Here is a 14282-nt window from a genome sequence, read left to right as displayed (position 1 = left end):
TGTAAATAATTGTGGCCCCAGCACTCATCCCTGTGGCACTGAACTCATTACAGGCTGTCAGCCTGAAAATAGGAGAAAGTGAGGTCTGCAGATGCTGGAGATCAGGGTCGAGAGTGTGGTGCTGGAAAAGCACAGCAGGTCAGACAGCCTCCGAGGAGCAGGAGAATCAACCTTCCTGAAGGGCTTATGCCCGAAACGTTGATTTTCTGCTCCTCAGATGCTGCCTGACCTGCTGTGCTTTTCCAGCACCATACTCTCAACCGTCATCCTGAAAGTGCCCTCTTATCCCAACACGCTGTCTTCTGTTCGTTAGCTAATCCTCTATCTATGCTTTGTATTCATAAACTGAAGATGTTAATTTTAAGGACTGTAATTGGAAATCTTCACCAGTCACTGATCACCTTCTTCCCTGCATACACATTGCTCAGAGATTTATGACATTTCTCTCACTACAGATAGAACTTTCGATCGCCACCTTTCATCTACTTCCACTTGCCTCTCGTTCTGGAGAATTTCTTTCCTGCAATGGACCTTAGTTAAAGCACCCCTGCTCCTTTTTGCTTTCAGTTTCGACTTTGAACCAAATTTTCAATAGCAGTCCTTCAGTGACTCACTCAGACTTTGTCTTACTCTGCTGCAATCCTATACTGACTGTGCTCCTCACTAACCATGCAGTACATGTACCACCATTCCTACACTGTCCACAAGTTGAGAACCTGGAATTCCCTTCCTGCTCACAGCACAGGTGTCCCAACCCCACAAGGACTGCAGCAGTTCAAGAAGGCAGCTCACCATCACCTTTTTAAGGGCATGGAGAGATAGATGGTCAGTGACATCCAGTGAAGGCATGAATACAGTTAAATTGGACCCATTTAGCCACAGAGGAGGTCAAGCATGAGGCAAACAGGTGGGAAAATTTACACCCCTCACCCTTTTTGCTGACTTTGTACCACACACCATCAATAGCCATTCCCCCCCCCCCCGTCATTGAGCTAGTTTCCTGGAGTTGGAATAAGGGTGTGGATGAAGGGTGAGCAGAAGAGTTATTTACCCACTGTTAGCGCCAGGTAGCCAATAGGATGGGTTAAAGACCACTCGGTGCATGTTGTTGGAGACAGAATAGAATTTCCTAGTTGACATATTAGAAACATAAAGAGGTCATTCAGCCCATCGAGTCTGCACCGACCCTCCAAACAGCATCCCACCCTATTCCCATAACCCCACATTTACCACGGCTAACTCACCGAGCCTGCACATCCCTGGCTACCACCTGAGGCCTCTGGGACTGGGCCAACTGCCGAGGAACAACCTCCAGGTCTCTCACCATGGAGCTCGCACTCCAAAAAGGCTTGAAAGGCCTCTGCAACTTCCAGGCTCCACATGCAACGATAGATCAGTCTGTGGAGGGGCTTCCCAGCCCACCCCATACTCCCTTACAATGATGAAGGAAATTGAGGACTGCAAATGTTGGACAGTCAGAGTCGAAAAGTGTGGCACTGGAAAAGCACAGCAGGTCTGGCAGCATCGGAGGAGCAGGAGAGTTGACGTTTCGGGCATTCCTGATGAAGGGCTTATGCCCGAAACGTCGACTCTCCTGCTCCTCGGATGCTGCCTGACTGCTGTGTTTCTCCAGCACCACACTTTTCAACTCCGTCATAATGATGACCCAGCTGCTGGATCTAGTTTTTCATTTAAGTATTTAAGATGTTGGAAAAGGTTGCCTCCATGAGAACATAAGAACGAGGAGCAAGAGTAGGCCGCTCAGCCCCTTGAGCCTGATCCACCATTTATTACGATCATGACAGATCTCCTCTCAGCCTCAACTCCACTTTCCTCCCCATTCTCCACAACCCCCTAACTCATTACTGATTAGAAATCCTTCTATCCCTTCCCTGAATTTATCCAGTGTCCTGGCATCTACCACTCTCTGGAGAAATGAATTCCATAGATTCCTGACCCTTTGAGAGAAGTAATTTCTCCTCATCTCGATCTTACCTGAAGCCATGACCTCTTATTCCAGATTGTTCCACAGAGGGAAACATCCTCTCTACATCTACTTTGCCAATCCATTTTTGCATTTAATAAATAAGATATAAATAGACTATAAGATTAGATTCCTTATAGTGTAGAAACAGGCCCTTTGGCCCCACAAGTCCACACTGACCCTTTGAAGAGTAACCCACCCAGACCCATTTTCCCTCTGACTAATGCGCCTAACACTATGGGCAATTTAGCATGGCCAATTCACCTGACCTGCACATCTTTGGACTGTGGGAGGAAACCCACACAGGGAGAACGTGCAAACTCCACACACAAAAGCACCCAAGGCTAGAATCGAACCTGGGTCCCTGGTGCTATGAGGCAGCAGTGCTAACCACAGAGCCACCGTGCTGCCTGTTCCTATGGCCTACTCTGGTATTCCTATATAAATATAGGAACAGGAGTAGGCCATTCGGCCTCTTAAACCTGCTCTGCTATGCAATAGGTTTGTAGCTGATCTGACATTCCCCATTTTCCTGCCCTTTTCCCATAACCTTTGATTTCCTGAGTGGTTGAGAATCTATCTCTTCTCATTCTGCTGAACTTTAGTGAATATAGACCTCAACTGCTCAATCCCTCCCATCATCTAATTTAATACCACTTTCCAGCACTATTCCGATATTCCTTGATGTGTTTAATATCTAGAAATCTATCAATCTCTGTCTTGACAGGACTGACCCTCCACAGTCACCTGGGGTCAAGAATTCCAAAGATATAAACATTGATAATAGGAGCAATTGCAGGCCTTTCAGCCTGCTACCCCATTCAACATGATCATGGGTGATCATCCACCTCAGCATAGTGTCCATGCCTTCTCCCGAGACCTTTTGTTTCCTTCAGCCCAAAGAATGATGTCTTACTCCTTCTTGAAAACATTCAATGTGTTGGGCTCATCTGCCTTCTGTTAGAGACTAAAAAACTGCAGATGCTGGATTTCAAGGTAGACAAGCAGGAGGCTGGAAGAACACAACAAGCCAGTCAGCATCAGGAGGTGGTGAAGTCAGTGTTTCAGGTACAACCCTTCAAGGAGGACTATACCCGAAATGTTGATTTCTCCACCTCCTGAAGCTACTTAGCTTGCTGTGTTCTTCCAGCCTCTTGCTTGCCCACCACTTTCTGTGGCAGAGAATTCCATGGTCCTCCTTTGGTTAGCCTTGGGATGTTTTACAATATCGTCATTTGCCGTATCAGTGCAAGGTACTGCCACTGCTGCCTATCAGAGGACTGATTCTGCCCTTCAAGGTCTATTCAGACAGCAGCATCCACAGAAAATCAAGGGGATCCTGTCACTAGCCAGTGCGGCATTTGTTACCTTCCCCAGCTCACTGTTCCATACAGGTTGCTTGAAAAGCAGAATCTCAGTCAGGGAGCAATTTGTCAAGCACAGACTGGTGATCTCCATCTTTGTTGCAGGAAAGGGTGAACATGGGAAGCCTTACCCACTGACGGAGGAGGATCAGTCTGACTCAGCGTACAGGGAAAACGGTTTCAACATTTATGTGAGCAACAGCATTGCCCTGGACCGCTCACTGCCTGACATCCGACATCCAAAGTAAGTGCATTGAAGGAAACATCCGAGGGCATCCTGAAAGGGGAGGGTGATGAGTTTGAAGTCATGGTTTACGTTGGTACCAGTGATATGGGCAAAGTGAGAAATGAGGTCTTACATCAAGAATTCAGGGAGCTAAGCGGTAGATTAAAAGGCAGGACCTCAATGTTGTGTTCTCAGGATTAGTCCCACTGCCACATAGTGGCCAGTTTAGAAATAGGAAAATAGAAGAGATGAAGACATGGCTCACGAGTTGGTGCAAGAGGAAGGGTTTTAGATTCCTGGATCATTGGTACAGTTTTTGGGGAAGGTGGGGTGTGTACAAACAGGATGGTCTGCACCTAAACCACATTGGGATCAACATCCTTCGGGATAGGTTTGCTCATGCTGTTGAGAGGAGTTTGACCTAGTCTGGGAGGGGAGAGTGACACAGAACATCAATGACACAGAGGCACGTCATGCTACAGCAAAGGAAGCAGGTCAGAGATGGTTCAGCCATGTTCAGTGTCAGGAGAGTAAGGCGAGGCTGGCTGGTCTTTAATGAGAGGAGTATAATAGGTAAGATTGATGAGTTAAAGACGTGAATTGTGGAAGTGTGATATTGCTGCCATGACAGAAACAGGGTTGAGGGAAGGGCAGGACTGGCAACTCAGCATTCCAGGGCATCGGATCTTTAGGCCAGACAGAGGAGGGTATGAAAGGGGTGATGGTGTAGCACTATTACTTAAGGAGTCAATTACTGCAATAAGGAGAGATGCTACCTTGGATGGACCCTCAAACAAAGCTTTGTGGATAGAACTTGGGAATGTTAAGGGGCAACCACTTTACTGGGAGTGAACTATAGGCTCCCAAAGAGTCAATGGGAGGTAGAGGAGCAAATATGTAGTTCATAGAGCTGTGTAAGAGTATTAATCATGTAATTATACCAGAGGAATTCAACTTTGCTAACATAAATTGGGAGAGTCATAGTGTTAAGGGTTTAGAAGGGAAGGATTTCTTGAAATGTATCCAGGGGAGTGTTTTGTATCAATATATAGAAGGCCCAACAAGCGACAGCACAGTGTGGGATCTGGTTCTGGGAAAAGAAGATGGACAAGTGTTCGAAGTGGCAGTGAGGGAACATGTAACCACATGATGATATGGTTCAAATTTGTAATGGTTAAGGAAAAGTCTGGCCGCAAAAGATGGCTTGGGTTTGGGGGGAGGCAGATTTTGTTAATATAAAACAGAATCTGGCCGCAGTTGAATGGAAACAGCTCCTTGCAGGTAAGTCTACATCGGAGCAGTGGGGGACATTCAAAATGAGCTGGGGACAGTATTGGTCCAACATGTACCCTTCAGGGCAGCAGTAAGTTCAGAGAACCCTGGACGTCTAGGATAATTCAGGACTGGATGAGGAAGAAGAGAAAAGCTGTGAGCAAGCCCAAAGGGAGAAATTCAGCTGCAGTCTGAGAGGAATACAGAAAGTGCAAGATGGAGCTTAAGAAAGAAATTAGTAGAGCAAAAAGGGGGCATGAGAAAGGACTTGCAAATGAGATTAGGGAGAATCCTAAGGTAATTTAAAAATACATTAAAGGGAACAGGTTAACCAGGGAAAGAGTACAGCCCATTGCAGATCAAGGTGCAAACTGTGAAGCCACAAGGTAATGGAAGGGTTTTAAATGGAAAAGGAGAATGTAGGAATGGAATTCAGGAAAAGGGACTGTGTGGAACTTGCACAGTTTGACATAGGAAATGGGGAGTTATTATCTGTCAGGATTAAAAATGGACAAATCCCCTGGCCTGGATGAAATTGCATCCCAGGCTGCTGTGGGAGGGGAGGCAGGAAATTGCAGGGGCTCTGACACAAATCTTTAATTCCCCTCTGGCCACAGGGTAAGTGCCAGAAGGCTGGAGGATGGCTAATGTGGTTCCACGTTTTAAGGATGGTCGAGATGAACCAGGAAATTACAGGCGGGTGACTCTTAATGTCAGCGGTTAGGAAACTATTGGGGAAAAATTCTGAAAGAGAGAATTAATATTCACTTGGAAAGGCATGGGTTAATTAGTGGTAGTCAGCTTGACTTTGTCAGAGGGAGGTCATGCCTAACACATTTGTTAGAATTTTTCAAGAGTGTGATCAAGTGTGTGGATGAGGGAAGTTCAGTTGATGTAGTTTATATGGAATTTACTAAAGCTTTTGACAAGATGCCACATGGGAGACTGATTGAGAAGGTTAAAACACATAGAATTCAGTGAAACTTGGTGAGATGGATCAGCAACTGGCTTAGTAGCAGGAAACAAAGTGGAAGGCTGTCCGAGTGACTGGAGGCTGGTGTCCAGCAGTGTGCCCACAGGGATGAGTACTGAGATCTTCATTGTTCGATATATACTTAAATGATATAGATGAAAATGTTAGGGAATGTGAAGCAAGTTTGCAAATGATACTAAGATTGGAAAGTTGATCAATAGTGAAGAAGGTGGTTGTAAGTTTCAGGAAGATACAGATGGGTTGGTCAAATGGGCAGACCAGTAGCAGATGGTATTCAACCCTGATAAGTGCAAGATGATGCACTTTTGAAGAAGAAACAAGATATGGGAGTATTTAATAAATGGCAGGACACAGGGTAGCTCAGAGGAATAGAGGGATCTTGGAGTAATTATTCACAGATTCCTGAAGTCAACAAAGCACATGAATAGGACAGTTAAGAGATATATCGAACACTTGCTTTCATCAGTCATGGTATAGAGTGTCAGGGCAAAGAGGTAATGTTGGAATTGTATGCCGTGCTGGTCAGGACACAACTGGAGTATTGTGTGCAGTTCCAGTCACCTCAGTACAGGAAGGATGTGAGAGCATGAGAGGGGGTATAGACGAGGTTCACTAGGATGTTGCCTGGGATGAAGCAATTGAGCTATCAGGCGAGACTAAATAGGTTTGGATTGTTTTGTTTTGAGCAGCAAAGAGTGAGGTGGGGCATAAAATCATAGAATCCCCACAGGGCGAAAGAGACCATTAGGCCCATTGAGTCTGCATAAACCCTCCGGAGAGCAACTCACCCGGACCCTTTCCCCATAACCCTGAATTTGCCATGACTAGTCCACCTCAGCTGCACATCCTGGACACGGCAATTTAATGGAACCAACTGCACATAAAGTCACAGAGTCATAGAACTGGACAGCTTGGAAACAGACCCTTCAATCCAACTTGTCCTTGCCGAGTAAATTAGTCTAATCCCATTTGCCATCATTTGGTCCATATCCCTCTAAATCCTACCTATTCATATACCTATCCAGATGCCTTTTAAATGCTGTGATTGTACCAGCCATACTTCCTCTGGCAGCTCATTCCATACAAGTACCATCCTCTGCATGAAAAGGTTGCCCCTTTTAGATCTTTCCCCTCTCACCCTAAACCTATGCCCTGTAGTTTTGGATTCCACTTCCCTGGGAAAAAGACCTTGGTTATTCACCCTATCCATACCCCTCATGATTGAATAAACCTCTATAAGGTCACCCCTCAGCCTCCAATGCTGCAGGGAAAACAGCCCCAGCCTGTTCAGCCTCTCCCTATAGCTCAAATCCTCCAACCCGGACAGCATCCTTATAAATCTTTTCTGAACCCTATCAAGTTTCACAGCATGTGTAAGATTATGGGGGGATATGGACAGGGTGAATAGATGGCTGCCATTCTACTTGGTTGAGAGGTGAATCACAAGAGGGCATGATTTTCGGGTAAGGGTTGGAGGTTCAGTGGGAATTTGGGAGAAAACCTTTTCACTCAGTGGGTGGTGGGAATCTGGAATCCACTGCCTGGGAAGGTGATAGAGGCTGGACTTCTTAGAATATTTAAAAATTATTTTGGCACACACTTCAAATATTATAACTTTCAACAATTTGGGACGATTGCAGGAAATTGGGATTAGCGCACCTTTAATGGTAGTTTAGATGGGCCGAAGAGCCTTCTTTGCGCTGTATGACTCTATGAGGTGCTTCAATGGCCTGGATACTTACTGTGTAATTTCTAAAACAAAGAACAAAAGAACCTTACAGGCAGGAACAGGCCTTTCTGCCCTCCAAGCCTGCACTGATCCAAATCCTGTATCTGAACCTGTCGCCTATTTTCTAAGGATCTGTATCCCTCTGCTCCCTGCCCATTCATGTATCTGTCTAGATATATCTTAAATGATGCTATCATTCCACTGACAAAGCGTTCTAGGCCCCCACCACCCTCTGTGTAAAGAACTTTCCACATATATCTCCCCTAAATCTTTCCCCCCTCACTTTGAACTCATGATCCCTAGTAATTGAGTCCCTGACTCTCAGAAAAATCTTCTTGCTATCCACCCTGTCTATACCTCTTATGATTTTGTAGACCTCACTCAGGTCCCCCCTCAACCTCTGTCTTTCTAATGAAAATAATCCGAATCTATTCAACTTCTCTTCATAAGTAGCACCCTCCATACCAGCAACATCCTGGTGAACCTCCTCTACAAACTCTCCAAAGCATCCACATCCTTTTTGAAATATGGTGATCAGAACTTTACACAATGTTCCAAATGCAGCCGAACCAAAGTCCTATACAACTGTAACATGACCTGGCAACTCTTGTACTCAATACCCCATCCAATGAAGGAAAGTATGCCGTATGCCTTCTTGACCACTTTACTGACCTGCATTACCACCTTTAGGGAACAATGGACCTGAATCCCCCAGATCTCTCTGTACATCAATTTTCCCCAGGACTTTTCCATTTACCGTATAGTTTGCTCTTGAATTGGAACTTCCAAAATGCATCACCTCGCATTTGCCCGGATTGAATTCCATTTGCCATTTAGAGTCACAGAGATGTACAGCATGGAAACAGACCCTTCGGTCCAACTCGTCCATGCCGACCAGCTATTCCAAACCAATCTAGTCCCACCTGCCGGCACCCAGCCCATATCACTCCAAACTCTTCCTATTCATATACCCATCCAGATGCCTCTTAAATGCTACAATTGTACCAGCCTCCATCACTTCCTCTGGCAGCTCATTCCATACCACCCTCTGCATGAAAGAATTGCCCTTTAGGTCTCTTTTATATCTTTCCCCTCTCACCCTAAACCTACGCCCTCGAGTTCTCGACTCCCCGATCCCAGGGAAAAGACTATGTCTATTTATCCTATCCATGCCCCTCACGATTTTATAAACCTCTATAAGTCACCCCTCAGCCTCTGACGCTCCAGGGAAAACAGCCCCAGCCTGTTCAGCCTCTCCCTATAGGTCAAATCCTCCAACCCTGGCAACATCCTTGTAAATCTTTTCTGAACCCTTTCAAGTTTCACAATATCCTTCCGATAGGAAGGAGACCAGATTTGCACACAATATTCCAAAAGTTCTCTGACCATCTCTCCAATCTATCCATATTCTGCTGTATTCTCTGACAGTTCCCTTCACTGTCTGCTATTCCACCAATCTTGGTGTCATCTGCAAACCTGCTAATCAGGCAACTCCAAATCATTTATATATATATATATATCACAAACAACAGTGGTCCCAGCACGATTCCCTGTGGAACACCACTGGTTATAGGCCTCCATTCTGAGAAACTCCCTTCCACTACTACTCTTTATCTCCTGCTGCCCAGCCGTTCTCTCTCCATCTAGCTAGTACACCCTGGACCATATGCCACTTCACCTTCTCCATCGGCCAACCGTGGGGAACCTTATCAAACGCCTGACTAAATTCCATGTATATGTCATCTACAGCCCTTCCCCCATCAATCAACTTTGTCACCTCCTCAAAGAATTCTATTAGATCTGTAAGACATAACATTCCCCACACAAACCATGCTGCCCATTACTGACAAACCCATTTCCTTCCAAATGGGAATAGATCTTATCCCTCAGTATCTTCTCCAGTAGCTTCCCTACCACTGACATGAGGCTCACTGGTCTGTAATTACCTGGAGTATCCCTGCTACCCTTCTTATACAATGGGACACCATGAGCAATTCTCCAGTCCTCCGGGACTTCATCCATGTTCAAAGACACTGCAAAGATATCTGTTAAAGCCCCAACTATTTCCTCTCTCGCTTCCCTCCTTAACTTGGGATAGATCCCATCCAGACCTGGGGACTTGTCTACCTTAATGCCTTTTAGAATACCCAAAACTTCCTCCCTCCATTCCAAACTTGACCTAGAGTGCTCAAAGATCTATCTGTAACCTCAACATCTGTCATGTCCCTCTTCTCAGTGAATACTATACAAAGTACTCATTAAGAATCTCACCCATTTTTCCTGACTCCATGCATAACTTCCCTCCTTTGTCCTTGAGTGGGCCAACCCTTTCTCTAGTTACCCTCTTGCTCCTTACATATGAAAAAAAGGCTTTGGGATTTTCCTGTTTACTAAAGTATCTCATGACCGCTTTTAGCCCTCTTAATTCCTCATTTCAGATTAGTCATACATTCCCGATATTCTTCCAAAGCTTTGTCTGTCTTCAGTTGCCTAGACCTTATGCACCCATCCTTTTTCCTCTTAGCCAGTCTCACAATTTCACCTGTCAGCCATGGTTCCCTAACCTTGCCATTTTGATCCCTCATTTTCACAGGAACATGCATCTCCTGAACTCGAATCAACCTCTCTTTAAAAGCCTCCCACATATCGAATGTGGATTTCCCTCCAAACAGCTGCCCCCAATCTACATTTCCCAGCTCCTGCCAAATTTTGATACAATTGGCCTTCCCCCAAATTAGCACTCTTCCTTTAGGATTATTTTCGTCATTGTCCATGAGTATTCTAAAACTTATGGAATTATGATCACTATTCCCAAAGTAATCCCCTACTGAAACATCAACCACCTGGTCGGGCTCATTCCCCAACACCAGGTCCAGTATGGCCCCTTCCCGAGTTGGACGATTTACAAACTGCTCTAGAAAACCCTTCTGGATGCTCCTTAAGAATTCTGCTCCATCTAGACCTTTAATACGAAGTAAATCCCAGTCAATATTGGTAAAATTAAAATCTCCTATCACCACCATCTTCTGGCTCCTACATCTTTCTATAATCTGTACATATTTGCACCTCTATCTCATGTTTGCTGTTGGGAGGCCTGTAGTACAGCCCTAACATTGTTACTGCACCCTTCCTATTTCTGAGCTCTGCCCATATTGCCTCACTGCTCGAGTCTTCCATCATGCCCTCCTTCAGCACAGCTGTGATATCTTCTCTGACCTGTAATGCATCTCCTCAACCCCTTTTACCTTCCACTCTATCACTCCTATTCTGAATAGCGCGTGGCACTGGTCATACTTTTTAACTTGGCTCCAACTCCCTAAATTCTGCTTGTAGGACCTCATCCCATTGTTTTATCTTTATTGTTTGTGCCTATATGCACCATGACAACTGGCTGTTCACCCTACCTCTTGAGAATGTTCTGCAGCCAATCTGAGACATCCCTGACTCGTGCACCTGGGAGGCAACATACCATTCAGGAGTCTTGTTTTTGACCACAGAACCACCTATCTGCTTCCATTACAATTGAATCCCTACAACTATAGTCCTTCCACTCTTTTTCCTGCCCTTCTGTACAGCAGAGCCAGCCGCAGTGCCATGAACCTGGCTACTGCTACCTTCCCCTGGTGAGCCAGTCCCCCCAAATGTATCCACAATGGTATACCTGTTTTGGAGGGAAATGACCGCAGGGGACACCTGCACTGCCTTTTTGCTCTTTCTCTGCCTTTTTGGTCACCCATTGCCTTTCTCCCTTGGTAATCTTAATCTACGGTGTGACCAATTCACTAAACGTGCTATCCAAAACCCCCTCAGCATCGCGTACACTCCAAAGTGAGTCCTCCGCAGCTCCAGAGCTGTCATGCAGTCTAACCAGTTGCAACTGGTCACACTTCCTGCATGTGAAGGAGTCAGGGACATCAGCTGTGTCTTTGAGCTCCCACATGGAGCAAGAGGAGCATAACACAGGTCTGAGATCTCCTGCAATTTTAAGCTTACATTTAACTTCAGTCTTACCTGAGGTAAACTAAAAAGCATTCCTTTCCAATATCATTCAGAAAACAAAAGGCAAAGAAATTGCAGGAGTCACCTCAGTTGATTTCTAAGTCAAATTTGACGGGCAGTGTGCTACCAGCAAGCCAGGAACATTTCAGATGCACATCTTTCTCTCCAGAGAGATGAATTTGAGATTCAAGAACTAATCAGATTCCTTGAGCTTAACCTTGGGTGTACTTGGCCAAGTGTGAGTTGCAATGTGTTCTGTGGAGTGATCCTTGTCGAGATGTCCAGTCAGTTTTCTTGCCCAATTTTACCAATCTCACCTCATAAATTACCTACCCCGCTCCTATGGCCTTCCACATGTCAGATTATGTTAATGTGCTCTATCTCTGGAGGAACTCTGCACTCAGCAGATATTCTGGAATTCACCAGCATCCCTGGTGTGGGCACAATCTTAAAAGGCTCATTGAAAGCCTGGCAAAGCACTGCCAGTCCATGGCTGCCCTGTACAGCTGTCCACAGTTGCCCCAGAGATGGCAGGCAGGAGGGGGAGGTCAGTGTCTCCCTTTGCGGGCACAGTCCTTGATCTCCTGCAGGATGGGGTGGTACATAGGCAGGACGTCCTCCCCCTCCCAGTGCAGGCAGCATAGCCCACAAAGCTAGAATATGCCAGCCTGGTCCCAAGGTGACTCAGTCTCAGAGTTGTCTGGAGGAATGTCCATCATTGTTGGAAAGAGGTCAATCTCCTTTTGTCTACCATCAGTGGAAGTGCCACCATTTTCTCACTGATACCTCACACTCACTGAGGTGCACCTACCTCCCATTAAGCATCATGCTTTGCTACAATCACCAATGCCTGCAACATTCTTCCCCACTCAGCCCTAACTCCGCTAACCCTACATCCCCTCTGAGCTGCCTGCTCACTCAGCTCCACAGAGGTGATTTACCAAGATGAAACAGGAGATTTACCAGGATGTTCCCTGGGCTGGACGGTTTCAGTTATGAAGATAGATTGGGAAGACTGGGATTGTTTTTCTTAGAGCAAAGGAGATTGAGGGGGGACATGATTGAGATGCATACATTTATGAGGGGTATAGACAGGGTAGGAAGAAACTTTCTCCCTTGGTAGAGATATTAATGACCATAGGGCACAGATTTAAGGTCAGGTGGGATGCAAAAAAAAACCTTTTTCACCCAGAACGTGATGGGAATCTGGAACTCATTGCCTGTCAGGGCAGTAGAGACATAACAGTTATGAAGTATTTAGATGTGCACTTGCAATGTCAAGGCACACAAAACTATGGGCAAAGTCATAGACCCCCTCCAGCATGGAGACAGGCCGTTTGGCCCAAACTGATCCATGCCAACCAAATTGTCCATCCATGCTCACCCCATTTTCCTGCACTTGGCAAATGGGCTGAAAAAAAAGGTTTAGAATATTTAGGAGTTGTTTCTCACCTGCACAGACTCAATGAGCTAAAACGCATTTGTTCTGTGCTGTAGATCCCTATTGGTCTGGGACTTTGACTCTCTCTCTCATTCTGTGAAATAAACAACAAACATCTATATTGATATTCTAAGGCATGTCAATATAAACAAGGAGGTGGTGTTGGGTGTTTTGAAATGACAGGATCCCAGGAATTGGTGGGATTTATCCCAGAAAATTGAGAGAGGTGAAGGAGGAAATTACTCGGGTTTTGTACGAAACCTTTGTATCCTGTTTCGTCACAGGAGAGGCTGCAGAGGACTGGAGAATAGCCAGTGTTGTCCCTTTGTTTAAGAAGGGCAGCAGGGATAATCTGGGAAATTACAGGCTGGTGAGCCTGACATCAGTGGTGGGAAAATTATTGGGGAAGATTCTTAGGAACCGGATTTACTCACATTTGGAACATTTTTGGACATATTCGCAACAGGCGTCGTAGATTTGTGCAAGGGAGGTCGTTTCTTACAAACTTGATGGAGATTTTTGAGGAATTGACAAAAATGATTGATGGGGCCAGGGCCGTGGATGATGTCTATGTGGACTTCAGCAAGGCCTTCGACAGGGTCCCTCATGGCAGGCTGATTCAGCAAGTGAAGTCACATGAGATCTGTGGTGAGTTACTAAGATGGATACAGAGCTGGTCTGGTCATAGAAGATGGAGAGTAGCAGTGGAAGGGTATTTTTCTGACTGGAGGTCTGTGATCAGTCGTGTTCTGTAGGGATCATTGCTGGGAACCCACATCCCCTCCCACCTGCCTGTTGTTTGTAACATACATGATTTGGAGGAGAATGATAGGTGGTCAGATTAGTAAGTTTGTGGATGACAAAAGATTAGGGGAGCTGTGGACATTGAGAAGGATTGCCAGAGAGTATAATAGGCTGAAAACTTGGATGGAGAAATGACACATGGAATTTAATTTGGACAAATGCGAGGTGATGCATTTTGGAAGGTCTAATGCAGGAAGGAATACACAGTAAATGGCAGAACCATTAGAAGCATTGACATACAGAGGGATCTAGGTGTACAGATCCACAGTTCCCTGAAAGTGACACCACAAATGTTTAAGGTGATCACGAAGGCATGTTTGCCTTCATCGGCATAGGGTTTAAAAATCGACAAGTCATGTTTCAGCTGTTTCGCACTTGAGCTACAATTTGAATTATTGTGCACAGTTCTGGTCTCCAAACTACCAGAAGGATCTGGAGGCTTTGGAGAGGGTACTGAAAAGGTTTATTG

At 45.5% G+C, this 14282-nt stretch overlaps 1 protein-coding gene across 3 annotated transcripts in view; it reads left to right on the top strand.

Annotated features, from left to right (window-relative positions):
* The window catches only part of galntl6 (polypeptide N-acetylgalactosaminyltransferase like 6), a 1318324-nt gene that overhangs the window by 500201 nt on the left and 803841 nt on the right, over positions 1-14282 (top strand). For all 3 annotated transcript variants that reach the window (XM_087993690.1, XM_087993684.1, XM_087993693.1), the window contains exon 4: positions 3454-3592. In XM_087993690.1, coding sequence (XP_087849816.1) covers positions 3454-3592 — 139 coding nt within the window. The remainder of the gene's footprint in view (positions 1-3453; positions 3593-14282) is intronic.

The sequence above is a fragment of the Chiloscyllium plagiosum genome, unplaced genomic scaffold (assembly GCF_037043375.1).
Source record: "Chiloscyllium plagiosum isolate Xiang-an unplaced genomic scaffold, Cpla_swu_hap1 HiC_scaffold_2, whole genome shotgun sequence".
Lineage (NCBI taxonomy): Eukaryota > Metazoa > Chordata > Chondrichthyes > Orectolobiformes > Hemiscylliidae > Chiloscyllium > Chiloscyllium plagiosum.
The sequence above is the reverse complement of the archived record's forward strand: the minus strand, read 5'-3'. Positions and strand labels throughout refer to the sequence as shown.